The sequence below is a fragment of the Onychomys torridus genome, chromosome 6 (assembly GCF_903995425.1).
Source record: "Onychomys torridus chromosome 6, mOncTor1.1, whole genome shotgun sequence".
In the NCBI taxonomy this organism is placed as follows: Eukaryota; Metazoa; Chordata; class Mammalia; order Rodentia; family Cricetidae; genus Onychomys; species Onychomys torridus.
Window position 1 is genome coordinate 78,357,390 of NC_050448.1, and position 26,224 is coordinate 78,383,613.

Consider the following 26,224-nt stretch of genomic DNA (forward strand, 5'->3'; position numbering starts at 1 on the left):
TATCTGTTTTATGTATCATTAGTAAAATGTATTTTAACACAAAACTAAAATAGGGTGCTCCTAGTTTTTAAGAAACAATGATTGTGCTTGCGATAGACTGAGTAACAAAATATGTTTTCTGTACTTCTTACAGAAACTCTGGCATTTTCTGCAAAAATATATAACAGATTTGGAAGTTTCCCTTTTAAACCTGAGTTCAGTAATGCAATTACCTACTAGGGTACATATGATTCTATTTCATGAATTTCAAGTTGCAAGGCTATCAAAACAGTTTTAAAAATATTTCTGCAAGTAACAGATCCACTTGTTACAAATACTGGTTCCAAACAAGAAGCCCTCTGAGCAGAGAAACTGCAAACACGTCTGCTATCATACGCAGAATTGAAAACGAAACAGAACAGAACAGAAAACAAGAGAAGATGTTAAGTCACACCATGCGTCTTTCCATAAGCCAACACCTGCACAAGACAAAGCATGTAGTTTAATACAAAGCAAGAAATAACATTCCAATGTGAGGCAGAAATCTGGCGTTCCAAGCGACGAACTGTTTTGACAGAGGAAGAACAAAAATATGCAAAGCTTAACAAATGGCTAGAGCAAACTTAAAAAGAGCAGCAAAGGTGAAGGGTCAACTGACATGTCCAATCTCAAAACTACAAGTGAGCAAGTTAAAATATGGGCCAACCACGTTGGAACTATATCTGACTCCCTAGCACTTGGGTTTTATGCGTTTGAAACAATCCATAAGTGGCCAAGACTTTTAAACTGAAAACCAAACAAGTTCCATCCAAGTATGTTTCTGTGTTTTCATTCATGAGTATTTGATAACAAAAATAATTTAAATCCACTGTGAAAGACAAGAAATACAAGGAGATTAAATAGTATCATTTAGGCTTAGAGAGGCTTACCTAATTGTACATTGCAAATAATGAAATGCTGAATTTAAAATAAACAATTCTAACTCGCCCAAATAAGCCAAAACAAAACACATCCAAACTCACTCTGAAGGTTACAAGTCATGAAATACACTTCAAAGCAAGCCATATTTGTTTTTTCCATCTCTAAGCTGGACTCATCTACAATTGCAGCTATCAGCACTGACTTCTCCCTCAGGACTTCTAATAACAAAGATACTGTATTTGCAAGTTTGTCAGCCATATTTCCATCTTTGTATGAGAATTTATTTATAAAATCTTATCTCAAAAACATTCCTACAAAGAAGTTCACTTTTAATTTTGATCAACAATATGATCTATAAGTGTGTTTTAAAGGGAACATCTTTAAATGGAAGATAAAAGGCACCACTGATCATGAATGCCAGAAGCATTATCTTCAGACAGTCACAGAAGGAAGTTAATGTTAATGATAAAAACAATACCTGAAGACCATTTTAAACATTTCTGTATATTAAAATAACAAAAGGAGGGCAGCTAGCTTGACAGGGAGTTCAAAGTCTGGCATCTGGATACCTGTGGCAGGGCCAAATGGAAGGCCATTTTCTTCCATCTCAAGGGTCAAAGAGAAGAGAGCAGAAACAGGTGAGAGTATGGATGCTCTCCTGAGGCTACACAGAGAGCTTTAACCACACTAGGCTGGCAAAGAAGAACCACACTGATCCTCAGAGTCAAACAGTGCTTCGAAAAACATCGGGGAGGAAATAATGAGACATTAAAGATGTAGCAAGAACATAGCCACAAGATGGCACATGCTTCCATGCCCTCTGTAAAGACTAAGCTAGTTCTGTTTTGTTTTGTTTTGTTTAATGAGAAAACCAGAACAGAACAAAAACAAACAGGAAAAAAATAAAAAAGAAAGAAACCAAAGAAACTCCGTTAGTAACACAATCAAGTGAGGGAATTACCAGTACAGCAGCAGTCTGTTCAACCAGCGCCGGCCGACCGGCTGCGCAGCTCAGGGTAAAGGGCACCGCATACTGCGGTGTGATGGTGGCTACTTGAGGATGGAGAGTTGCTACCATTAGTGGTGTACAGCTTCCCTGAAATGTAGATCAGGCAGGTGAGTGAAATCAACACCGAGGCAGCTTATCTGGATTCAGAAGGGCTCTCATTCCCCCCAAGTTATTACTGACAATGTACTAATTCTCTATCACCTGAATGGCATCTACCAAACACAACTTCCTTCTCAGCTGTGTGCAGCTTTGGCCCACTAGGCCCAAAGTCAATGGTAGCAGGCAAAAAAGGTGTAGGAATCTTTCTTGGACCAGATTCAGAGCATCCATTCTATAAAACATAGGCATTTCATTTATGAAGAAATCTTCCTCCTACTCAAGTTTTAGATTTGAGAATTTCTTCTACATCACGGGCCACAGACATTAACATATAGATGTTGTCTATGACCTTAGTTTCTCAATCATCTGGCAAATAGAACACTTTAAAGTTTTTCTACTAAACACACAGAATGAAGGATCATATTTTAGGAGGTAGCCTGATGTGATCTAGCCTTAACTGTTAGAAAATTCTAAGACTAAACAGAAAAGAACACCAAAGGGCAAGAATGAAACCCTAATTTTACAGCAAAAAACTTACGCATGTTTACTATCCTGACGACTTCTCAAGTCTAAAATGTCATCTCTACCAGTCTAAGGAGATAACAGAAGAGTTGCAAAAGACAGGAATAAGTATTCTGTTCTAGTATAGATGCTTCATTTTAAGACCTCTGAATCATGAGCAAGAAAGATCTTATAGTCAAAGCAAATACCTTTTTTTTTTTTTTTTCAGGATAAAATATCTGATTCTCAATAGTGCTTCAGCAATACTAAGCATATTGTTCTTGCTTTTACCTGAGTAAGTACTCCTGACTGTATCTGTAGTGGCTGAGCAGCGGGCGCCTGGGGTACAATTGGCACAGCATTATCCATCCTCACAGGGAATCCAGAATGTTTTGTTGTTGCTTGTAGCCCAGCTGGTGGAAAAAACATCATAGCTAAGTTGCTTTGCTGGGTCTAAGAATACTGTGGGTAGGTGGTTGTGGTTGGAGGAGGGGTACTTTTAGCTTTTTTTTTCCCCATCGCTAAGGTTTTTATTCTAGACACTTAAGACAAAGAAAGCCCTTTCATTCACAGAAGTCATTGGAATTAAGAAAAGGAGGCTCTGTTCTCTTCAGGTTAAATTAGTGCAAAGGCATTTCATACAGGGAAGGCTGACTTAGGGGAATGTAAACTCTTAATGTTACGATACTATTACATCCCCATTATTAGTTCAGGCAAAAGCCAAACAATCTCCACTCTGAGCCACATTGATCTCTCAGTCACTAGGGAAGTGGGGAGGAAGACAGTGCTTTTAGGACTGTAATCCATCAAAACCAGAGACTCAACCATAGCTTTACCTCAAGAATTTACAGCCTATTGCGTAGAATAACTTAAAGAATAGTTTCCTCCTCAAAAATATTACCTACTTCAAAAATTAGTCACATGTTGTATCTAAACATAAAAGTAAAGCCAACAGAAGATGAAGAACTAATGGCTAGAATAATAGGCATGTTGGCTTAGAGAAACCTATTTCTGATTCTAGAAACGCATTCTTGTTGGTAGCCTCCTCATCTGACTCTTCTAGTTAAGGGGCAGCTGAGAAAATGAACTGCCGCTGGAAAAGACTTATCTCAATTTATTATACTTTTGTCAAAAACTCCAAATAACTACTTCCTGTGCACAGCAATGTCTTGTGCTTTTTGTCAAGACTAAAGAGCCAGGGGATTTCCTATGACTTACCCTCCAATCAGCATTTTCACTAGAGTCTCAGTTCCCATCATGCCTATCTACTAATGCTTGCAATTCTGCTGAGTGAAGAAGATCTTCAATCTGAGTGAAGAAGATCTTCAATCTGAAGATGCTAAAACCACCACCAGTGTTAATCTCCCTCTGCCTCTTCGCCCACTCCCACTTGGCAATGCCTTCTTCTGTAACCCTGACTAGTTTACAGGGCTGTGCTCTTACTCTTCCAATCCCCCAAATGCTGGGATTACAGCTATGGGCCACTATCCCTGGCCTTACTGTTGCCTTAACATTACTATCGAAGTATCAAGGGAGCATAATTTATAGGACATAATTCTGCTAATTTCAGTCTTCCAATTTTCTATGTCAGTAATTTGTGAGGAATTTAGTAACAATTTGTGATTAAGAAAAAAGCATTCTAGGAATGTTCAAAGAGTGACTAGTAAAATCATTTAAAACTGCTTAAAAATGCTTTTTTTTTTTTTTTTAAAAAAAGTGCTACTTAGATAAAAAATAACAACTAATAAGGATATTAAAATTTAAAAGTTGTCAACCATGCTACCTTAGGCAATATTATCCAATAGGAAAGCCAAGTCATGCAAAACTCCTTTCTACAGTCTCTGATACATTATTAACTCCAGGCAATGTTGTGTAAGAGCTTTCCAAAAGCTGCAGGGACTGAGGAAGCAACCTTGGGAAGAAATGTTCACTATAGGAGCTCATCTATGGCCCCCAGAGTGATGAAGTAAAAGGGGGGAAATTACAGACTAGTTACCACTGGGCAAAATATGTACACTAGTCAACTGGAGTAGTATGCGAAGTAATTTCCAGTACTGTAAATTACTATAAATTACTATAAATGCTTGACAGCTGCATTTCCTTACACTGAGGCCATTTTGTAAAAGACACAAATGTGAGCAATCTGAAATAGAGGACTGTTAAATAGAATCAGCAGATGGCCAAGGTTGGTAAGTGAACCAGCAACTTTATACAACTGTCTGGGTTTAAATACCAAAAGGCAGTATGGAATATTTCAATGCATATGTGATGAACCCCACTGCCTAGGTTCCAATCATACATAAGAATGAACTGTGAACTATAGAAGGACTGCCTGGCAAATACAATAATGCATTTCAAGTATCACCATTACTGCCTTATTTGCAAACTCCCCCAAAGCATATATTTATCAAATTATACCAAAAGGAGTTCCCCCACACTCCTCTGCTACTGCCTCACTTTACATTTTTTCTCTTAAAAAACTCAAAAGTTCCTTATTTGTCTAAGTATCACCTGAGAAGCCGCAGAGAACCTCAGAATCTCACATCTGAGAATTGTTCTGCAGAATTTACTTTGGAAAGGGTGGAAGGAGGGATGGCTAATTTTCTAAGTTCTATAGAAGCATCAGTTTATGAAAATACGAAGTTTAGAATTACTCCTATGAGATACATATAGAAAATAATTTTGTAAGTTAGGCTAAGTTTGCATTTACGGGTTGTGAATCTGCTCCTCCGCTCTCCCTGCGGTCTCTCCCTGGTTTACATCGCTATCGCTCTCCTGGCCTCCCGGTAAGCTCTCAGTCTCCCCCAGCCCCTCATTTCCTTCCGCTTGCTCCGACTCTGTCAGAAACCAAACAAACAAAAAGTCACAATCAATATTTAACTGAGGTAAAAAGATAAAGATGCTACCTGCTTCTATATAAAAAGCTAAGAGAAGCCTAGATCCTGGTTTATTCTTACAGTGATACCAAGTTTTTCTTTCTCTTCTTTCAAAATTAGTATTTTAGGTTTGCATACAAAGTAGTGGGTTTCATCATGGCATCCTCATCCACATGTCAGGATACTTCCTTCTCCTTCACCCTCCCCACTCCCCTGCTGGTGGTTCTCTCTTCTCCCAGCTAGTCTCCCCTCTGCTTTCCAGTCACATGTACTCCATTGCTCTCTCTACTTCCCACCTCCCCTAAGGTCTCTCTCTTCTCCCCACCACCATCCCCTTTCCAAACTGAAGACCTACAGACACATATATAAATACACACTCACATGGCAGAGGGACAGGGAAGATTTTAAATCTAGGGTCCATACATAAGAGAAAATATGGTGTTTGTTGTCTGAGCCTGGCTTATTTATTGTTTTTACTTTTACTTTTTTTGGAAGACATCACCTTACTATACTGCCTGACAGGCTCCCCAATCTTCCTGTTGGGATTACAGATGTGAGACACTACACTGGCCAGACTGACTTCCTATTGGAAAGCCAAGTGTATTGTCAGAAAAGACTCAAAAATAATTTAACCTTCCAAATAGCTTACCAAAACAATCAACACACATTTCCCATACTTTGGGGGCGGGGGTATTAAACAGACTGGATTATAAAATAATAATGAAAAAATAAGGAAGCATGGAAATGTGAAAATTAATCTTATTGGAATATGGAGTTTGAAGAATATGAGTCATAAGCTGAAGCAGATGTCTTAATGCCTTCCCCACAGTACTTCAGCTGGCTTGTAGAATTTTTCAGTTAAAAAACAACAGTCTGTATTACTGAATAAAATTTTTTAGTTTTTATATTCTTAATTGTTTATATCCTATAATAAAATAACATTTTATTTTAGTTTAAAATGGAATGAGATTAGATTCAATATATAACAATTCTGATTATAGCAATTTAAAGATGTATATATTCTACATACTGAGACATATACGCTTCTACAAGATAAATGATATTTTGCTTCAATGGGCACAAACACGTTATGAGGCAATTCAGTTAAGGAAACACAAACCGAGTTCCTCTAATCTGTCAGGCAGTATCATAATTAGAGAAAAATTTCTGTAAAGGGAAATCTACTTTGTGACAGCTCCCAATTCCAACATCATCCAAGTTTAAACTTGTCAGAGATCAGAACTAAACAACTAGCTCTCCCTAGAGGGGGCAAGTCCAGTGTAATACTAAGTAAGGACAGGAGTTCCCGAACTTACTCTGAAAAGCAGGTGGACACACTATAAATGTTTGTGGGAACGGATCTGTCTGAGTGCAGATCTGGGTGGTTCCAGGTTGTAAAGGAACACCCTGCTGGGCAACTCCAGGAACTGGTGCAGCAGATGATGGGTACAAAGCTGACTGGTAGTTCAGTAGTGAGACATCTGAATTAGCCAGAGAAAGAGTAGCAGCTGCTGCAGTAGAGCTGGAAGCTAGAACACTGGCCTAAAAACAAAAGGATTGTGCACAGACATTAGTATAACATGGAGATAAACAATATGCATACAGTCTTAAAATTTGTTTTAGAAAAATAACTTTTGAGGCTGGGTCTCAGGTAGCCCAGGATGACACCAAACTCCTTATGCATCCAAGAGTGACTTATGAACTCCTGATCCTGTCTCCACCTCCTGAGTGTGGGATTTATTAGCAGGTACCACCACACGTGCTTTATGCAAGCTGGGGATATAATGTAGGGGCTTTATGCATGTTGGCAAGCACTGTGTCAACTGAGCTCTCCCTAGCCTCAAAAAAAGAAACTTAGAACAAAGAGTTGATTTATTTTGTTTTGTTTTTTTGAGACAAGGTCTTCCTGTGTAGTCCTGGATGGCTGAAATTCATTATGTAGATCAGGCTGGCCTGAAACTCACAGAGATCTGTCTACCTCTACCTGGGATTAAAGGTGTGTACCACTACATTCGGCACTTAAAAAACAAAACAAAACAAAACAAAAAACCACATTTATTCATTGCACCATAAGCAAGCAGAAGTCAGAGGACAATCTGAGGGAGAGTTGGAGCGCTCCTTCTACCATATAGGTTCTAGAGATCACACTCAAGGTGCCAAGCTTGGCAGCAAGCACCCTTACTCATGATGGAGCCATCTTGCCAGCCCATAACAAAACTTTAAATGTAATATTAGCTATCTTTGAAATAACTCTCTACTTACGAAATTTTCCAAGGCTGGGAATACACAGCTTAGTGATAAAGTGCTTGCCTAGCAAACAAGAGGTCTGAGAGTCAATCTCCAGTGTAAAGACAATTAATAATAAGGAAATACTATGAAGGTGAGTAAGTACCTAAAGAGTGGCAAGTGGTTATTCTTTGGTGCTGTACTGGCTGTAACTATATAAAACTCAGCTACTTCTGCACAAAAATTGCTTCCTAGGAGATTCCACTAAAATTCATAAGCATTTCTATTTAAAAAGTAGACAAAACTAAGAAATTGAGAAGCTTACATTTTTAGAAACAACAACAAAAGATTAAGTATTTATTAGCAAGCAAATACAATGCCACCCTTCTAAGATCATTATTCAAAGAACCCTTGAATAAAGAAAGTAAAAGCCTACTGGAAAGAGTGGGTTAATTGATTAACTTAGTAAAAGTAGCAGCAGCAACAGTAATTCACTATTCAGAGCCCATATACGCAGACTCCTAAGCGTATGGGGTAGGCCTGTGGTTAAATGCTATCAGCACAGGACTGACACATGTCAGTCTAGCTGGTCTTTTATTACATTTGCCAAGTAGAAAATTCTTTTTTTCTTTTCTAATTGGGAGATCGAATCTCAGAATTGACCTTTATTATTACTGAATGTGTATGTACATGATAATACTTGTGAGTATGGGCATGTGTGTTCCACAGTCTGGAGACAACTTTTGGGAACCAGTTTTCTCCTTCAACTGTGAGTTCTCATGATGAAACACAGGGAGGGCATCAGGCTTGCATGGCAAGTACTTTTTTTTACCTGCTGGGTTATCTTGCCCAGGCCCTGGAATAGAAAGTGCTGAAGAAGCAAAAAAAAAAAACCCACCAATACAAGGACTGGTTTCTTTGTCTTACTTCCCCACTTAGGCTTGTTTCCACAGCCATTCCCTCAGTACCTGATTGTGCACTGTGTTGAGCTGGTTGCTGAAGCTCATGGTTAGATTTGTGCTTGTATTTGGCGCAACATGTGTAGTGAAGGGACTCTTGATCTGACTCACTGTGTCATACATGTGAACCCTCCGCTTGCAGATCTCCATGTTCTGGAAACAAGACTTAACACTGAAAAAGATTAAGAATTTATTGAATGAATGCTGAAATTTAAACAATAAAAAAACTCAAAACAAACATGGAACATAGTATTTCTTCCAAATATTTTCAAGAAAAAAAAAAAAAAGAGTCAAGGGTTTTTATGGTAACAAGAAGAAAAATAAAGACCTCTCTAAGTCACACAAGTTTTCAGAAAGTCACAGCTAACTTGATAGTTCCCTGTATAGAATGGCAACTAAACCATAGCACATCATGGCAAAAGGATTGTACCATACTCACTGGTTACTGTGTGGAAAATCCAGAAGGTGAGTCATTGTCACAAACTGATGGTTAAGAGTTTTCAGAGGAGTGATTCTCTTATCTGCATCAATCGTCAGCATTTTCTTTAAGAGATCAATGTATTCTCTCCGATCTGCCTTCTCTGCCAACATGTCTGTTCCCTCTAAGTCTGTAGACATGTTTACCTTCCAAAGAAAATTAGAAATATTATTATTCCTCTACTTAAGTTAAATAGTAGATTAAGGATTTACTGTGTCTGCCTTTCTCTCCAAAAGAGAGAAAGCAGATATTTAATAATAGCATTTCAGAAAGGAGAAAACCTGGGGAAATGAAGTATAATCATAGAATAATCATTTCCACAGGAAGAAACTCTTCTGTTTATGTGATACACCAGAACCATTTGGCATTAAATTTTTGATTCTTGGCATTAAATTTTTGAAACAAGTTAAGCAAAAAATCTTGTTATTATTGAAATATACAGGTTTCTATTGTTGAAAAGATTAAATGGCATAGTACAAAGTGTTTGAATTAGGAATACAATAAGCATTCGCAGTAACTATGAACTCTTAAGCAATTTTTATTTAGTATAGAGAAAGTGGGACAAGAAAGAACCCTTTATAAATACTACTCTAAAATAACTGCATGAAACAAGACTCAGCGAGCAAAAGCAAGGGTGAGACAGACAGGCTGACACTTGTTAAAATGCCTGGGGTCAGAAGTGTTTCAGACTTCAGAGCCTTAAGATTTTGAAACATTTATAGCTGGGCAGTGGTGGCACACGCCTTTAATCCCAGCACTCGGGAGGCAGAGGCAGGCCAGCCTGTTCTGCAGAGCGAGTTCCAGGACAACCAGGACTGTTACACAAAGAAACCCTGTCTTAAAAACCAAAGAAATTTTGGAATATTTGCACAGACTTCACCAGTTGAACAGCCCTGACACCAAAATCTCAACTTTGAAATCTGCAAAATCTGAAAGTTTTTTAGTACCTCTTAGTGCTCAAAGAGTTTCAGATTTGAGAATATTTTTTAGTTTGTTGTGTTTGAGTTAGAGAAGCTCAATCAAATATCTTTAAAGTATCCACTGTTAGCATTCAGACCTTGGAGACTCTGCCAATAAGCCGGCAATACCTTGGCCCGCCCAGCGTCCTGACAACATCATCCTACCTAAAGTCCCTTTAAGAGAAAACCTCTCTCTCTCTCTCCCTCTTCACCCACTCACAGGTCGTGGAGGATGCACCTGCACCTGCATGCTCTCTCTCCTCTCTCTCTCCCTTCCCCTCTCTTCCTCTTCTCCTTCTCTGCACCTCCTCTCCTCAACCCCGTGAGTGAGTGCCGCCTGCATCCTGTCATTGTGCGTCTTTCCTCGTGGCTCCTACCCACCGTGACCACCACTGCCGCTGCCATATCTGGATGGTGTGTCTCTCTCACTCACAGTGGAACCAGCCCCTCAGCTCCAACTCACCAAGGTCTCTCTCCTGCCGTTTTACAAAATCCACTGCTAGGATTCAAATGTTCTTTTTAACACATGGCGTTAAAATATTAGCGTGTATAACCCTCAGAAGTGTGTCTCTGGCCGAAGCACCACATAACTCCTGCCTTTCTAAGCTTGTCACACTTACCTGAGCCATGTCATCTAAACAATTAAAGATGTACTTCCGGGCTTCTTTTGACTTTATTCCAGTCTCCAATTCATGTTCTTCGGGTGTCTATAAAACATGGATTTTTTTTAAAAACTCAACATTATTTTTACATTTTTATTTTAATCTGAAGCCAGAAAACAGACTGTACTGTCACCTTGTCAACTATAGATGGCAAAGAGAGCAACCTGAACTTACAGTGGAGAGCTGTGACCCTACTATGGGGCATCCTTTCAGAGGTGCTAAAACAGGTGTGGCAGCAGTTGATGCCGCACACCACTGAAGGAGGTCAGGTGACCGGATGTTACCATTTCCTCTTACGCTCTGGACATGGACACCCTACCCCACCCTACTACAGGCTCAGAGGCAGAGTATCAGGAGATTAAGTGATTTCTTACACTGAAGGGGTAAGCTCAGAATTAAAAACAGACCCTTATTTCAGGACAGTCCCTCAGGCAGGCCTGAAGGTGACCAGTTAGAAAATTAGGTTGTCTTACTGTGCGGTGAGAGCTCTCTGTCCCAGTCACTGCGCTTCTCGAGCCCTTCTTCCCACCACTTCCTGAGCTCGCATTTCCCTCAACTGCTGGCCTAAACATGCGGCACAACCTCCGCCAGCTTAACTGCCTAAGGACTAATGGGTATAATAAAATCACTTTTCAAAGGGTTTTCTCCTTCAAACACACCCCCTTCTCCCTACTTTCCTTCCTTAAGTCAAGAAACTACTAACTAAAATCTAAATTTAAAGTTGTAAGGAAGACACACCTTAAGCCGCCACAGTGGGTACCCCAAATTAGGATCTCTGTTAAAAAACCTGGTTGTTTTTGTTCCGGCACTAAGAAGATATTCAGCTGGCAGGCCTTGTGTTTGTGAAATATAACGAATCTGAAAAATTAAAACCAAACATCAATTACAAGTGCAAAATATCAAAAGCTTTTACACTGAAATATTAACTCTAGCCAGAAAAGGGGTGTATTATGATGAAATTAACTCTCTGATCAACACAATTGAAATATACCTGTAAACAATCTATTCACAGAATACACAGTCACAGAAACATCCAAATATTTACTTAGTAACACTGTGGAGTCTATTTCAAAGAGAACTCACTTTTGTAATATTTTTAGTGAAATCTTTTTTTCTCTCGTGTCAGACTTTTAATAAAAAGTTTAAAGTTTAAAACAAAACAAAAAAACTAGATTTCTGGGGCAGACCAGAATAGTTTCCAACTCAGAATAAACAATGAAGACAGCCTAGACCAGTGCAAGAGCAATAGAAAGCAGTGACTATAACTGAGAGGTACTTGGGACATATGCAGTCAGAAGGTATGTCCTGATGGATGCAAGTCACACACATATGGAAATTGCAAATTACATGTTTCTTCACAGACTATCAACTGTGGGGACTAGAGAGATGGTTTCACAGTTAAGAACATTTGCTGCATTTCTTAAAGTTTATTTTGTTCAGTGATAGGATTCTCAAATATGTAGAACAGTGCTATGTACAAGGTTGGCACTTGTATTTGTTCAACAAATAAATTAAGACACTTTAAAAAATAAATATATGCATTTTAATTTAAAGATTAAAAAAAAAAAGAACTCTTGCAGAGGACCTGGGTTCAGTTCCCAGCACCCACACAGCATTTTACAACCACTGTAACTCCTGTTCAAAGGGACCTGATGCCCTCTTCTGACCTCCACTAGCAACAGAAATACATGTGGTTTACAGACATACATGTAGATAAAACATTCAAACCCTAAAGCCAAAAAAAACTTTTTAAAGAATTTATTAATTGTATTATACAGTTATCAGTATGTAATTTTTTAAATGTCTTTCTTAATGTACAGTCTACCTGGGGGCAAATAATAATGTTTTACTCATCAATGAGTTCTTACAGTAACTCAAACAGGATGGCCAACCTATAAGGACAGATCAAGACCTTAAGTGTAAGAACTTAGAATTATAAAGCTATTAGAAGAAAACTGGGGGTTGGGGATTTAGCTCAGTGTTAGAGAGCTTGCCTAGCAAGCTCAAGGCCCTGGGTTCGATCCTCAGCTAGAAGAAGAAGAAGAAAGAAGAAGAAGAAGGAGGAGGAGGAGGAGGAGGAGGAGGAGGAGGAGGAGGAGGAGGAGGAGGAGGAAGAAGAAGAAGAAGAAGAAGAAGAAAAGGAGAAGGAGAAGGAGAAGGAGAAGGAGAAGAAAACTGACAGGGAGGCTGTATAATACTGGATTTTGCAATTCTTTCTTGGATATAAAATCAAAAAGTGCAAAAACAGGCAAACTAGGCTTCTTTTTTAAGAAATAATTTATTTTATTTTATGAGCAGTGATTGGTATTTTGCCTGCATGAATGTCTGTGTGAGGGTGTCAGATCCCCTGGAATTGGAGCTACAGACAGGTGTCAGCTGCCATGTAGGTGCTGGGAACTGAACCCAGGTCCTTTGGAAGAGCAGTCATTGCTTTCAACCTCTGAGCCATCTCTCCAGCCCCCAAACTTCAAAGTAAAAAATATTTGTGCACCAAACACTATCATCAACAGCTAAAAAGGCAGCCCACAGAATGGAAGAAGGAATGTGAAAATTTCATTCAGCAATAATTAACAGTTAGAATAGAAAAATCTACAACTCAGCAACTAAAACCCAACCACAGTTTAAAAAAAAAAAATGGGCAAGGATCCAAAACAGACATAAAATATCCAAATGTCCAAGAAGCACATGGAAAATTATCCAGTGTCATTAACCATTAGGGAAATGCAAATCTAAATCACAGTGAAATAACACTTTACACTCACAAAAATGGCTAATTTTAGAAAAAAATAACAATAAACAATGTTTACACTGTGAAGAACTAGAACCCTCAGGCACTGCTGGTAAACTGTTGAGATCTCTGTCGAAAATACTTTGGTGGCCCTTCAAAAAGGTAAGCACTGTTACTATATGACCCAATGATTCCACTCCAAGCTATATGTTGGAGTTTTTGCCCATTTGGCAGAATCATTGCCTAGTATGTACAAGGCTTTATGTAGCACTTTTAAATCAGAGGGGAAAAAAGAAAGGAAGGAAGAAGGAAGGAAGGCAGATTTTGATATTCCGATTTTTTAAAAAAGATTTATTTGTTTGTCTGTTTATTTGTTTGTTTATTTATTTATTATGCATACAGTGTTCTGCCAGCATATATGCCTGCACACCAGATTCATTACAGATGGTGTGAGCCACCATGTGGGTGCTGGGAATTGAATTCAAGACTTTTGGAAAAACAGTCAGTGCTCAACTGCTGAGCCATCTCTCCAGCCCCAGACTTTAATATTTGTATACCAGTGTTCACAGAAGTATTATTCAAGATAGGCAAAAAAGAAATCATGTGTATTGCTACTAAAAGATAAACAAAATGTGAGATATATATATATATATATATATATATATATATATATATATATATATATATACACACACACACACACACACACACACACACACACACACACACACACACTGGAATATTATTCAGCCATAAAAGTGATGTTCTGATACAAGTAAAATAAATCTATCACAGAGCACAACTTCCTATGTGATGAATATTTATGATATGCCAGAGTAGGCAATTTACATAAGAGAAAAAATAGCTTAGTATTTGTATAGAGGTAAGAGGAACTGAGGAGTTTGGAGGAAAATAGGCATTGATACTGATACTAAGCGTCATTATAAAATGACAGAATGTCCTAAAACTGGTAACAATTGCACATTCCTGTAAATATACTAAAACCCATTAATCTGTACACTTCAAATGGTTGATACATATAGTATGTGAATTCTAACTCTATAAAGTTATTTTTATAAAAAGCAAACAAAAAACCTCACCTGGACCCTGCTGTATGAATCCTTTTTTATAACCCAGATGTACCAAGATAAACTATCCCCTTCCTGGTCCCCAGCAGCATCCTATTCATTCAGCACAGGCAAACTACTTCCTCCTATGGCCCATCAACACATTACACAGAAATGTTCACAAGGCCCATATCCTTTTTCTTTACAAGGAAAGCTGATTGCTATCTCAGCTTCCACTTCCTAGGAAATTTGCACCAATCTGCTGCTAAGCTTGAACTGGTGCCACTGAATAGCTGGACTACGAACTGCATTCCTGGAGGCTGTAATTGGTTGGAACAGCATCCATGAATCCCCTCAAGCTGTACAAAAACAATGTGTGTATATTTTTGGGAGTGGTGGATCTACAGCTTCATTAGATTCTCAAAGTGTTTAGAAAGGACTAAGAATCCATGTTTGGTTTAATTCTGATTATGAATTTGCATCATTTCCTATGCCTCATTACTTTTTTCTTTTAAATTAGAAATTCAGGTTTTTTCCTTACAAGGAAGGAAAGATTAAAAACTTCCAAAGCACAACATAACTGGTTACTTGTAACATGAGCAACTTATTTTATAATTTATTCCAAGTCAGTTCAAAATGAACAGAATTCTAAGCTAAGAGAAAACAATGTTTTGCTCCTTCTTTACCTTCTAATTACAAATAAATATTTATTTCTCAAAAACAAGACAAAAAACATATATATTTGGCGTGTGTCCAGGTGGTGTCAGCTGATGATGGACTGGTGAAATGCATGTCTCTATACTCTTAAAGAGCTGCCAATATTGTGTAGTCTTTTTTTTATTTTTAAGAGCAAGAAATGGGAATTCAAATTATTTCCACAGCAAAACTTTCTTCAATGGACCAATTTCTTAGAAAACAGTCTTCTAAAACTTGTCAGTTTTAACACAGTAGCAGTATTTTACAGCTTTATGAATAAGTCAAAGTGGCACCTACCTGGAATCTCAGTACTTGGGAGAAAGGACAAGAGTTCAAGGCTAGTCTCCACAACATAAGTTCAAAAAATGTTTTATAACTCAGATGACTGCTCTCATAAAACCTATTCAGAAGAGACCTAATCTGCAGTACAGCTTCTGGGACCTAATGTGTTCAGTTACTGGGTTCTGAGCTATGTATAAAAAAAATCATGACGGTTCTGAGTGAGCCAAAGTTTACTCCCAGAACTCCAGTTAAACCTTCCTTTACTTCTTTACTTCTGTCTTTCAACTCATGAGACACGGTTGACTAAACTAGAGTTAATCAGTATAGAGCTAGAAAAATGCCAATCATATATACTATAAATAAAACCTTTCTTTATCACAGAGACGAAAACACAAGTATAGATCAAATGGATGGTAGAAAGAATTATTTTTGTTTTTGTTTTTGCTTTTCAAGACAGGGTTTCTCTGTGTGCCCTGGCTGTCTTGGAACTCACTCGGTGGACCCCATAGCTAAGAAATATTTTTAAAAGAATAGATTAGTACACATTTTTGGTAGGTGTTAATATAATAGACTATTTGTCCATATCTATATTTTGCACTTAGGACACCCTTGACTTTTTCAATACTGTGTGGTCTGTCTTGGCAAACTGCTATAAAAGCCCTCTTTGTATGTGTGGCTCTGTGCAGTCTGAGTTTATGTCGCTGTCCATGTCATTCAAAGAAGCCCTTTTCCTTACCTGATCATACTCTGAAGCACCAGGATAAAGAGGCCATCCCAGGAACAGCTCAGCTATTACACAGCCCAGAGACCACATGTCAATAGCTTCACAGAATGGTAATCCAAGAATAATTTCGGGGGCTCTAGAAAATACAAGGATAAGATAAAATAGCAAACATTACTTGGGGAAATTAACTATGGATGGTGACTAAATCCTGCTGCAGTATCAGCAACAGGCACATTTGTTTAAGGAAACTAAAAACCACCAGTATATAACTACTCAGTCAGAACTCAAATTCAGAAGCTTTAGCCAGGCAGTGGTGGGCACATGACTTTAATCCCAGCACTTAAAGACAGGCAGATCTCTGTAGGATCTCTAACTTACAGAGTGAGTTCCAGGACAGCCAGGACTACACAGAGAAACGCTGTCTTGGGGGGGAAAAAAATTCAGAAGTTTTGAACTGCAAAAGGCTAATATAGAATGTAATGTGTATCCCACAATCCCAGCAGAGTTCATAACAGTGCTCCAGAATTGAACACATTAATATCTCTGTAATAATACAATGAGTAAGCATATTAAGTTGGCTAAATAAAGACATTAACCAATCTTGTAATAGTTCAAGGCAGGTCCTGATGATAAAGGAATTTATATTAAACTTGGGAACATGTCTGTTTTGAGAGCTTTTTAAATATTAGAATTACAAATAAAAGATCATTGATTTTTCTTCTGAGTACCTTAGTTGTTTTTGCTACCTTCATGACAAAAATAATTTCTGACAAAACAATATTTGCAAAAGACTCAAGAGCCAACCTAAGAGAGTTTGAACCTCAGGCCCATCATTTAGTAGCTGTCACCGTTAACTTACACTCTGTGCCTTGGGTTTCTGATATACAATGCAGACAGCGGGAGTACTCACGCAAGGTTGTTACAAAGTGTAAATAAATTAATAAAGTCTTGGCCCAGTACTTGGCACATAATAAGCATATGCAAATGTTAGATATAATAATAACTATTATTATTACAGTACTATTATTTTAACCCTTGAAATATGCACTTTTAGAAATTTGATTTTCATTAATGCTTCAAGTACAATAATCCATAAAGCACTAAGAGTGCTCTATAGGTGAACATAACTGCAATGAAATTACTACTCCCATTGATAGAGTAGGAAACTGAGACAGGGACAGACTTCCTAAACTAGTCAGGAAGTGATAGAGCAAGGACGGCTCTCAGCACTGACTCCAGAATTAAATTCACCAAACTGAACTACATATTCGTCTTCATTCATCTATTTGGGATGGTGGCATGCACACATGGGCTTTTCTCCAACAATGACTAAAATGACAATGAATACTATGTGCAGTGGATAAAAGGGTAAGCCAAGCCTGTGGACCTGAGCTCTAGTCCCATAATCCACATGGTAGGAGGAAAGGACCAACCTGCAAAAGTTCTCCTATAACCTCCATATACATATTTCCCCCACAAAATAAATTAAGAAGAAACAAAACACTAAAATCTCAACTCCCCAAATTAGGAGAAAATAGGTTCAAAATGAAATGACAAAGACTAAGAGTACACCTCAGTGGTAGGACATGTTCTTTCTTAGCATATGCAATGGGCTGATTTGATCCTCAAACAACAAAGACAGGTAGAGTGAATGGCAACAGGTAACACGAATATCAGTAATGATAATGATAAATGACAGTGTATACTTTTGTTTGTTTTGTTTGTTTGTTTGTTTTCGAGACAGGGTTTCTTTGTGTAGTTTTGGTGCCTGTCCTGGACTAGTTCTGTAGACCAGGCTGGCCTCAAACTCACAGAGATCCACCTGCCTCTGCCTCCCGAGTGCTGGGATTAAAGGCGTGTGCCATCACTACCTGGCGCATGTCAGCAATTCTTAAGTGGCACATGTTTTCACTTTCTAACGTCTTACAAATGAAGATATATTTCAGTTTAGTGGCAATGCTGTTACTTTCATATGACATATAATGCTGCATCCTGGAGCCAATTAGGGCATTTTAGAGTCAATGAGATCAAACACTGTCTCTATCTGACAGATGAAGAAACTGAGGTTAAATTAGTTGTATGAGGCTATACTACCAAATGATGGTACCTAGACAGTCTGGATCTAGGATCTGAACTCTGATACCTTCATTACTTTCTCTAAAAATTTCCTTTCCTTCTGATAAATCTAAGAATTTTGGGTCTGAAAATATATTTGCGATACAACTCCCTCATGTAAGAGGAAAACAAAAAAGCAGATCCCTCCATGAAGAGCCATCTAACTGGGTATATATCCTCACAGACTGCCTAGGTTTTCCATATGTTAGTTTCAGGTAATACATGATTATTGCTATGCTTTGTGTATGTATGTGTTGAGCTGTTTGAGCAAAAAGAGTAAAAAGATGCATTGGTTACTACTGTTGTTGAGTTTTGGCTGTCTGCTGTTTTGGTATTTTGAGACAGGGTCTTACTATGTAGCCCCACTTGGCCTTGAACTCATTTTATAACCGAGGCTGACCTTGAACTTGGAATCCTCCTATCTTGGTCTCCCAAGTGCTGGGACTGTAGGCGTGCATCACCATGTCTTGCCTAGGATATTTTTCCAAAGATAGCTTCTACAAGTAATTAAACAATAACCCCTTAGGAAATAGGTAGGTTGTAAGACTCCATGGATTCTAAGACATTTTCTGACCCTTACCCTGAAATAGTAGAAGATATAGGCCTGTTCAGACTCATTCTGCTAGAAAGCTAGAGTAAATCAAATAATATCACCAGTTTTTGCAGCATTTGATATGAACTTCAGTTTTGTTCACTAAAAAACAATCCTACAGTCTCATCAAGAGAATCACTGCAAATTTGAGGCCCATCTGGTCTACATAGTAGTTCCAGGACCTTTCTTGAGAGAGAGAGAAAGAAAGAGAGAGAAGAAGAAGAAGGAGGAGGAGGAGGAGGAGGAGGAGGAGGAGGAGGAGAGAGAGAAAGTGATTCCTCGTGATGTTGAAAGTTAACTATAACCATTTATGACTGATGGAATTTCAAAATTCAATTAAATTCCAACCATTATGGCATGTTCTTAAGATCACACAAGCCTAATAGGAGAATTAATAAAGCTGAGAATAGGAGTACCCAGGAAAAATATAAAAGCTTTTCTAAAACTGAAAAGAAAAGCAATGTCTTACTTTTAGTGAGCAGCAACATCAATTTCCAAGTTCATGGCAGTGCCAGAAATAGCTGGCAGGGGAGTGCACGTGGCTTGGTGCCGAAATAAAAACTGGGCTGAGCGCATTCCAAGGCGTCCGCTGAGGACCCAGAGGTCTTAGCAGCCCTGCCCATAGGAAAGCATTTCCGAAAAGGTAGATCGGGAGGGAATGGCCAGCCCGCCCGCCCAGTTTTTAACTTCTTTAAAAAAGAACAGCATTAGGTTTCAAAGGAAAACACTCATCCCAGCCTCATTTTACAAAACCAAACAGTGAAGGCTGGCTGGCATCTGCTTTTCATCCCCGGGTCTCCTGGTTCTGGAATGACGACAGAAGCAGCTACGGACTCTCAGCTCACACACGACAGTAACTCTTCCCTTACCCAAAGGAAGTACTAAAGAAAACCACAAATACAAGTGGATTTGTGGGGGAAGGAAGGAAGGAGAGAATCAGAATAAGAATGAGAAAAGGAAAAAGAAAGAAAAGAAAGCTGCTGCAGTGGGAGCTTCTCATCACTAAACCTGTTCATCTGCACCTCTAGTTAGTGAGGATGAAGTGTTTCCCCTTTACTGAACAACTACAGCACCTCCAAATTGAGATTGCAATTGTTGAATTATTCTCATTGTATTGTCTTCCTGGCCTTCTTTAGACTCTCCAGTCTTAATATAAGTCTCTGGAGGGTTTGGAGGGGATGCTCAGTGTAGGGAGCATTTTTAACATGCACTAGCCCTGAAAGAAAGTCTACAGACTGGACCCTGGTTCTACTATCTGTGTAAGAAGGCTGAGCCAGGCACACACCTGTTATCCCAGCACTTAGGAAACAGAAGCACAAAGATTCAAGGTTCAAGGCCAGCCCAAGCTCTGTCTCAAAATAAAAAAAAAGTAGGAAGAAAGGAAGGGAAAAAAAATGAAGGATGAGTTAGACAATCATTCATCTGGTCTGTTTCCAGTCATACCATTGTAATAGACATAAGGCAATAAAAAGACTATCTACTCAAGTGTAGGAGAAAGCTAGAGGACAACAACAAACTTGGCAGTATTTATTGCCATAGGAAAATGCTGCTAATTGTGCTTTGGAAGTAGTGGGACTCCCTTTAACAGTGGTTCTCAACCCCTACAGGATTTGCATATTAGACCTGCCCTGCATATCAGATATTTATGAATCATAACAGCAGCAAAATTATAGTTATGATATAACAGCAAAATCATTTTATGGTCAGGGGTTACCACCACATGATGAAAGGTATTAAAAGGTTGAAGCATTAGGAGGATCAGTTGAGAACCATTGCCTTAGAGGACACAACCCCCATCCTTAAAGCACAAACACCCAAGGTACTAATTACAACAGCCAAGTGGCAGCAACAGCAGGCCCTGCACGTTCATCTCCCAACTTTGAACTTCTTGACACCGAAAAGCTCCTCCAAGGTCATAAAGCCCTGGTTCACTGGCACCCACAGCAAGCTGAGCACAAATCATTCTCTGGTTGTTTTCATGAACATTCAGTTTCTTTCTTCCCTTTGCTGAGGCACCAAACCTACTTATTTACCAGATTAGAGATGTTACATAAAGTCCAACTTCCTGCATCTGTGGCTTAGATTGAAACTGTAGTTTCACTGTTACAGGAAATTAGATTGTTTGTGTAGGATAAATTAAGCTATACTTTTCTCCTCTAGGCAGTGTCCATCCATAAATAACAAAGTGATCTGAGCTTGAAACAAATGCTAGCTAGTTTATTTAGAAGAGTAAAGCACTGGACTGTAAGTGTGGCAAACCCCTGTCCCTAAAACTCAAGCCCAAAGACAGTAACTCCCCTTGGAGTCAGTCTACATTTAGCAGGCTAAATCACATTCCACTGCCTATCATTTAAGCATACCGATAGCTAAGTGTGGCAAATTCCTGCCAAACGGCAGCATCTGGGCATGCCTAACATTGGGACAAAGCAATGTAAACTTAAAAGAAGGTTAAGAAGGCTGGACTTGAAGGCAGCTTCACCAGCCAAAAGTGTTTCACAGAGCTTTGCAAAAGACAAGAATGTGCAGTGTTGGTGAATTCTAATGTGGCAACGGAGCTGTGAGGCTGCTGAGGCCCACTGAGGACAAAGCAGTATGGATGAGGGAGGGCTGCCGCACGGCTCTTTCACCTGATCACACTGGCTATCAAGCATTACTGCCAGACAACAGGGCGTTCAGGTAAATCCCAGGCTGAACCACAGACCCTGAATACTGACCGAGCTGCTTGCACAGTGATGGCTCGGGAACAAAATGAACTTTTAAGAAATACACTTACTTCCCCTTGAAATTATTCTTAAAGTCAGCAACCAAATTTATAAGTAGCTTTAAAGAATGCTTTAAAACTTAGGCCGGGTGTGGTGGCACACACCTTTAATCCCAGCACTCGGGAGGCAGAGCCAGGTGGATCTCTGTGAGTTCGAGGCCAGCCTGGTCTACAGAGCGAGATCCAGGAAAGACACCAAAACTACACAGAGAAACCCTGTCTCGAAAACAAACAAACAAACAAACAAAAAAGCAAAAACAAAACAAAAAACTTAGAAAACCTTATTTTTTTATAAAATGAAAACCAAAATTAAAGTATAAGGAAAGTACAAAGAAAAAAAGTAGCCTAATACTAAAAATTAGTCACATGGATTGCAAATTAGAGAAGGCTAGGCAGAATAATTTGTCCCACAAATTACTTTTAGTCTTTATGTCAAGATCCTATCAAAAATGATTTCATAAAATAACCTGCATCTCCTTTTGTCTAAAACTGCCTGGTTATCTCTGTGGGGACACCAAGAGTTAATGAACACCTGCAAGACTCCGAGCTGATAAGCTCCGGCCTGAGCTAGTGGGCTCTCACCTCCCCAGCCTCAGAGAAAGGCAGTAATGGGGCAGTGCCAGCTCTTCAGGCCGCCTGGAAGCATGTGGCGCACTTGTACTATGTAGGGGACTAAAGGGAGGATCAGAAGCAGATGTAGTTGGAGCCTAAATCTCCCAAGTCATAAACAAGTAAACTGAAGTGAAAATTTTCAAAATTAGCCTAGGTTGCCTAGAGCAGGATGAGACCGGAAACCACAGGCCCTGCGAACTCCTTTGCCTCCTTTCAAGTAAAACATGTCATAGTTTTATAAAACTATAGATTTTTTTAAAAGTGAGAATGGATTAAAAGACTATCAGTAGCCTATCAGTACTGCACTACTCAAAGAAATTTGCAATGTCAATGTTATTTTTATTAAATCCTATGGGTTTGTTTGTTTGTTTTAAGAAAAAAAAAAAAAAAAACAGAAAAATCTATCCTATAGACCAGTGGTTCTCAACCTTCCTAATGCTACAACCCTTTAATATAGTAGAATAGGGTCCCAGAAATCAACTCTTAGATACACAGTCGAATGAACCTGACAAAGGTGCCAAGACCATCCAATGGGGGAATAGAGAGCCTTAGAGCAAAGGACATTGTTTGAACTAAACGGTCACAGGACCACTTATACAATAAAAACTAACATGGTGCGGTATCCCGTGCCTATAATCCAAGCACTCAGGAGGCTGAGCCAGGAAGGAGACTGCTGAGTTCAAAGGTAGCTTGAGCTACCAAGTGAGTGCTGGGTCAACCAGAGATATACAGCCAAAACCTTGCCCCCAAAATAAATTAACTCAAAATTAGGTAGTTAAACACAGGAACTAAAGTCTAAGACTTGTAGGGGAGACCAGGAAAAAAAGGCCACAGTGACGGTTAAGAGTATTGACTGCTCTTCCAGAGGAGCTAGGTTCAATTCCCAGCACCTTCATGGCAGATCACATCCACCTGTAACACCAGTGCCAGAGGACTGGATCTAGCTAGCATCTGTGGGGACCAGGCACACTCTTGGTGCACAGACATACATACTGACAAAACAGTCGTAACACATAAAATAAATAAAATTTAAATAAAATAGATATAAATCTATTAATTCTAATATTCAGGCAGATCACTCTGAGTTCAAGCCCAGCCTGATCTGCACAGCAAGTTCCAGGCCAAACAAGGCTACATAGTGAGACTTTGTCTCCAAAAAAGACACACACACATACATAAACACACCTAAGAAAATACATATAAATACATATTTGTGTTACCTATTTTTGGTGGATGCTTTTTATTTTGGGGTGGGGGGCACTAAACAGCCTCATGCAGGCTAGGCAAATCCTGTATCTGAGCTACATACCCAGCGCATGCTTCATTTCTTGACTGAATGCTTGTACAATCAATATTCAATTTACATATATTAAGTATCAGATTCTTTAAGATTAATAACTAGATAAAATAAAGATCTGAGAAGTAAAAGCACATTTTAAAAGCCGTGGTTATAGTACACACAAAATCGTATATACCAACATAAGTACTATTACAAGAATTTAAATTATAATAAAGGGGCCTTGTACTAGAAGTACTAATCTAGAAATATAAATCACTAATGTACCTTAGGTCAAGCTATCCTAGGATAACTAAGTTCAAAGTATTGTAGAGATGCTCAAACAGAAGAGCACAGCAATTATCTAATACAATTTTTGCTATAATAAAAAAATAAATCAGAATAAACTGTTGCTAGGGTTAAACATAAAGATGTTTCCAAGACATTTTTACATTCCCAGGTAAGAGCTAAATAAAATCCTGCAGCATCTGCCCCGATGGATTATCTTGTTCAGTCAGTTCTTCAAGTGGACAAAGGCAGGTGTAATGGTAGTCAAGAATGAACCAGATACTAACACAATTCAGCTAGCAACAACCTTCAGAATTAACTTTGCTACTACTAAATAGGATTTCAGCAAGAAAAGCATGGTACTTATAGGAATGCCACATATACATGTAAGAAGCTAAAAGAAACCCTGCTCTCATCTTGGAATCTAGAAGTAAGTAGACTCCGGATGATATAGTTAGAACTCTAGGCTATGCATGTTAAACAGGAGGCAGATCTCCAGTATTTTGCACTTGCCTGTAGTAGCGTGACTGCAGGTAGGTTGAACACACAGCTTTGGAAACGTGACTAGCAGAACCAAAGTCAATGACCTTCACTCGGTAGGGTTGGCGAACTGGATCAACCAGCATTATGTTTTCAGGTTTAAGGTCAGCATGAATCAGACCCAGACTCTTCAGCTTCATCAAGGCTGTGGCCACCTGCTGCAAGATTGGTCTGATGTACTTGAGTGGCAGTGGGCTGAACTTGTTCTGCTTTAGGAAATCATACAGGTTCTGCTCCAACATCTCAAACACAAGGCAGGTATGATTCTTGTGCTGAAAACACTCGTAAGAACGGACAAAATTATACTCGTCAGCATTTTCACTGCTTAGGCGGGAAAGGATGCTCACTTCAATCTGTCCTTGTCTGGCATAGGAGGGATGGTTCTTCAAGATCTTAATAGCCACAATTTCCTTGGTGCTCCGCTTCCAGCACTTTGCCACCTGTCCAAATGTCCCTCGGCCTAGGAACTCCAAGACTTCATAGCTGTTGGTCATAGAGCAAAGGATCTCGTGCTGGACCAGCTGGTAATCCCCTTCTCCGCTAGAACTACTACTCTTGGTGGTCACAGTGGTGGTCGTGGCAGCAGCACCCACCACAGTTCTGTTTTGCAGCATGAGAGGGGGATGTTCTTCTATGATCTGCACACTACCGTTGCTGTCGACTTCCTCACTTTTTCTTTTCAATCCACATTTTTGATATGGCTCAAGCAAAGAAACGTTGCCCCTATGAGTCAGGGCCTGGCTGCTTTGGAAGGTTGCCGTAGCGGCACTGCCTGAGCTATCAGCAGCTGTTACCACAATATGCTCCACTGCAGGAGCAGGGAGGAGGAGGCCCTGGTCGTAAGCAGGAATATTGAAATTGGCTACCTGGTGAGAGGAGCTGGCTTGCCCTTGTGTAGCTGGGAGGGTTTTGCTGTGGGTATAATATTTGTCGTTGCTGCTCTGTCCTGAAACATCCCAGCCAGAGGGCTCTATTTTCAGTTTCTTCGCACTGCAGAAGGCACTCGACGACACTGATGGGGGGGAGAACACCTGCAGCTGTGATGCCATACCTACATGGAGAGAGGAAGAATGAGACCACAGGGCTCGAAATGCAAAGCTTACCACCGCATATACAAAACACTTGCAGTGACAAAAGACTGATACTGGACTGTCCCGCCTCTCGAAGGCTAAATCTGTCTTAACCGACATTCACAGGCAGAGTGTCCATAATGTACCAAAGTGAAGGCTGTCTACCCTGCACACGTCACACGTAAAATTGTGCTCTGCTGTCCAACACTGGAGAGACTGCCACCGACCAAAGTCAACCAGGTTGACAAGGCGGGAGTATCCTCCGAGGAAAAGAACTTTCTACCAAAGTTATCCTTAGAAAGACAGGGTCAGATGGTGAGATACTCAGTGGGTCAAGGCAAGTGCCAACAACCTGAGTTTTCTTCTGAGGCACTCATGGAAGAAGGAGACAGGAGACTTTCACAAGTTGTCCTATGACCTCCAGTCTTACCATGACATACACGCCCAGACACATACATGCACATCTATGTAAAATCATGCTGGACTACACCGTGACATGAGTCAGAGAGAAAGAGAGAAAGGAGGAGGAGGGAAAGAGGGAGAGGGAAATGTGAAGAAGGCAGACATGGGAAGAGAGGTGAGAACAGTCCGCTGTCCTGAATGTCCCGCAGATGCCTGAAGTTCAGTAAGCCAAGGACTAAACTCAAAGCTATGTTTTCCTAAGACTAAAGCCCAAACATTTACACAGAACACATGCCACATCATATATCTGCTCTCTTCTCACTGGTTGGACCTTCAGAGGCCTTGGGGCTTTACAGTAGTAAACTCCTTTCCTAGCTCTATACTTGCCCTCTTTATAACCCA

General features: G+C 39.5%; 1 protein-coding gene across 3 annotated transcripts in view; it reads right to left on the reverse strand.

Annotated features, from left to right (window-relative positions):
- Hipk1 (homeodomain interacting protein kinase 1) overlaps positions 1-26,224 on the reverse strand; it is a 51,157-nt gene that overhangs the window by 12,782 nt on the left and 12,151 nt on the right. For 2 of the 3 annotated variants that reach the window (XM_036189888.1, XM_036189887.1), the window contains exons 2-10: positions 24,324-25,401; positions 16,179-16,302; positions 11,408-11,527; positions 10,628-10,714; positions 9,010-9,194; positions 8,580-8,742; positions 6,702-6,927; positions 2,801-2,922; positions 1,862-1,996 (exon numbers count right to left, since the gene is read on the reverse strand). In XM_036189888.1, coding sequence (XP_036045781.1) covers positions 1,862-1,996; positions 2,801-2,922; positions 6,702-6,927; positions 8,580-8,742; positions 9,010-9,194; positions 10,628-10,714; positions 11,408-11,527; positions 16,179-16,302; positions 24,324-25,399 — 2,238 coding nt within the window. In that variant the 5' untranslated portion in view covers positions 25,400-25,401. Of the gene's footprint in view, positions 1-1,861; positions 1,997-2,800; positions 2,923-6,701; positions 6,928-8,579; positions 8,743-9,009; positions 9,195-10,627; positions 10,715-11,407; positions 11,528-16,178; positions 16,303-24,323; positions 25,402-26,224 lie in introns of those variants that run through there. The other variant, XM_036189889.1, reaches the window with a different exon arrangement.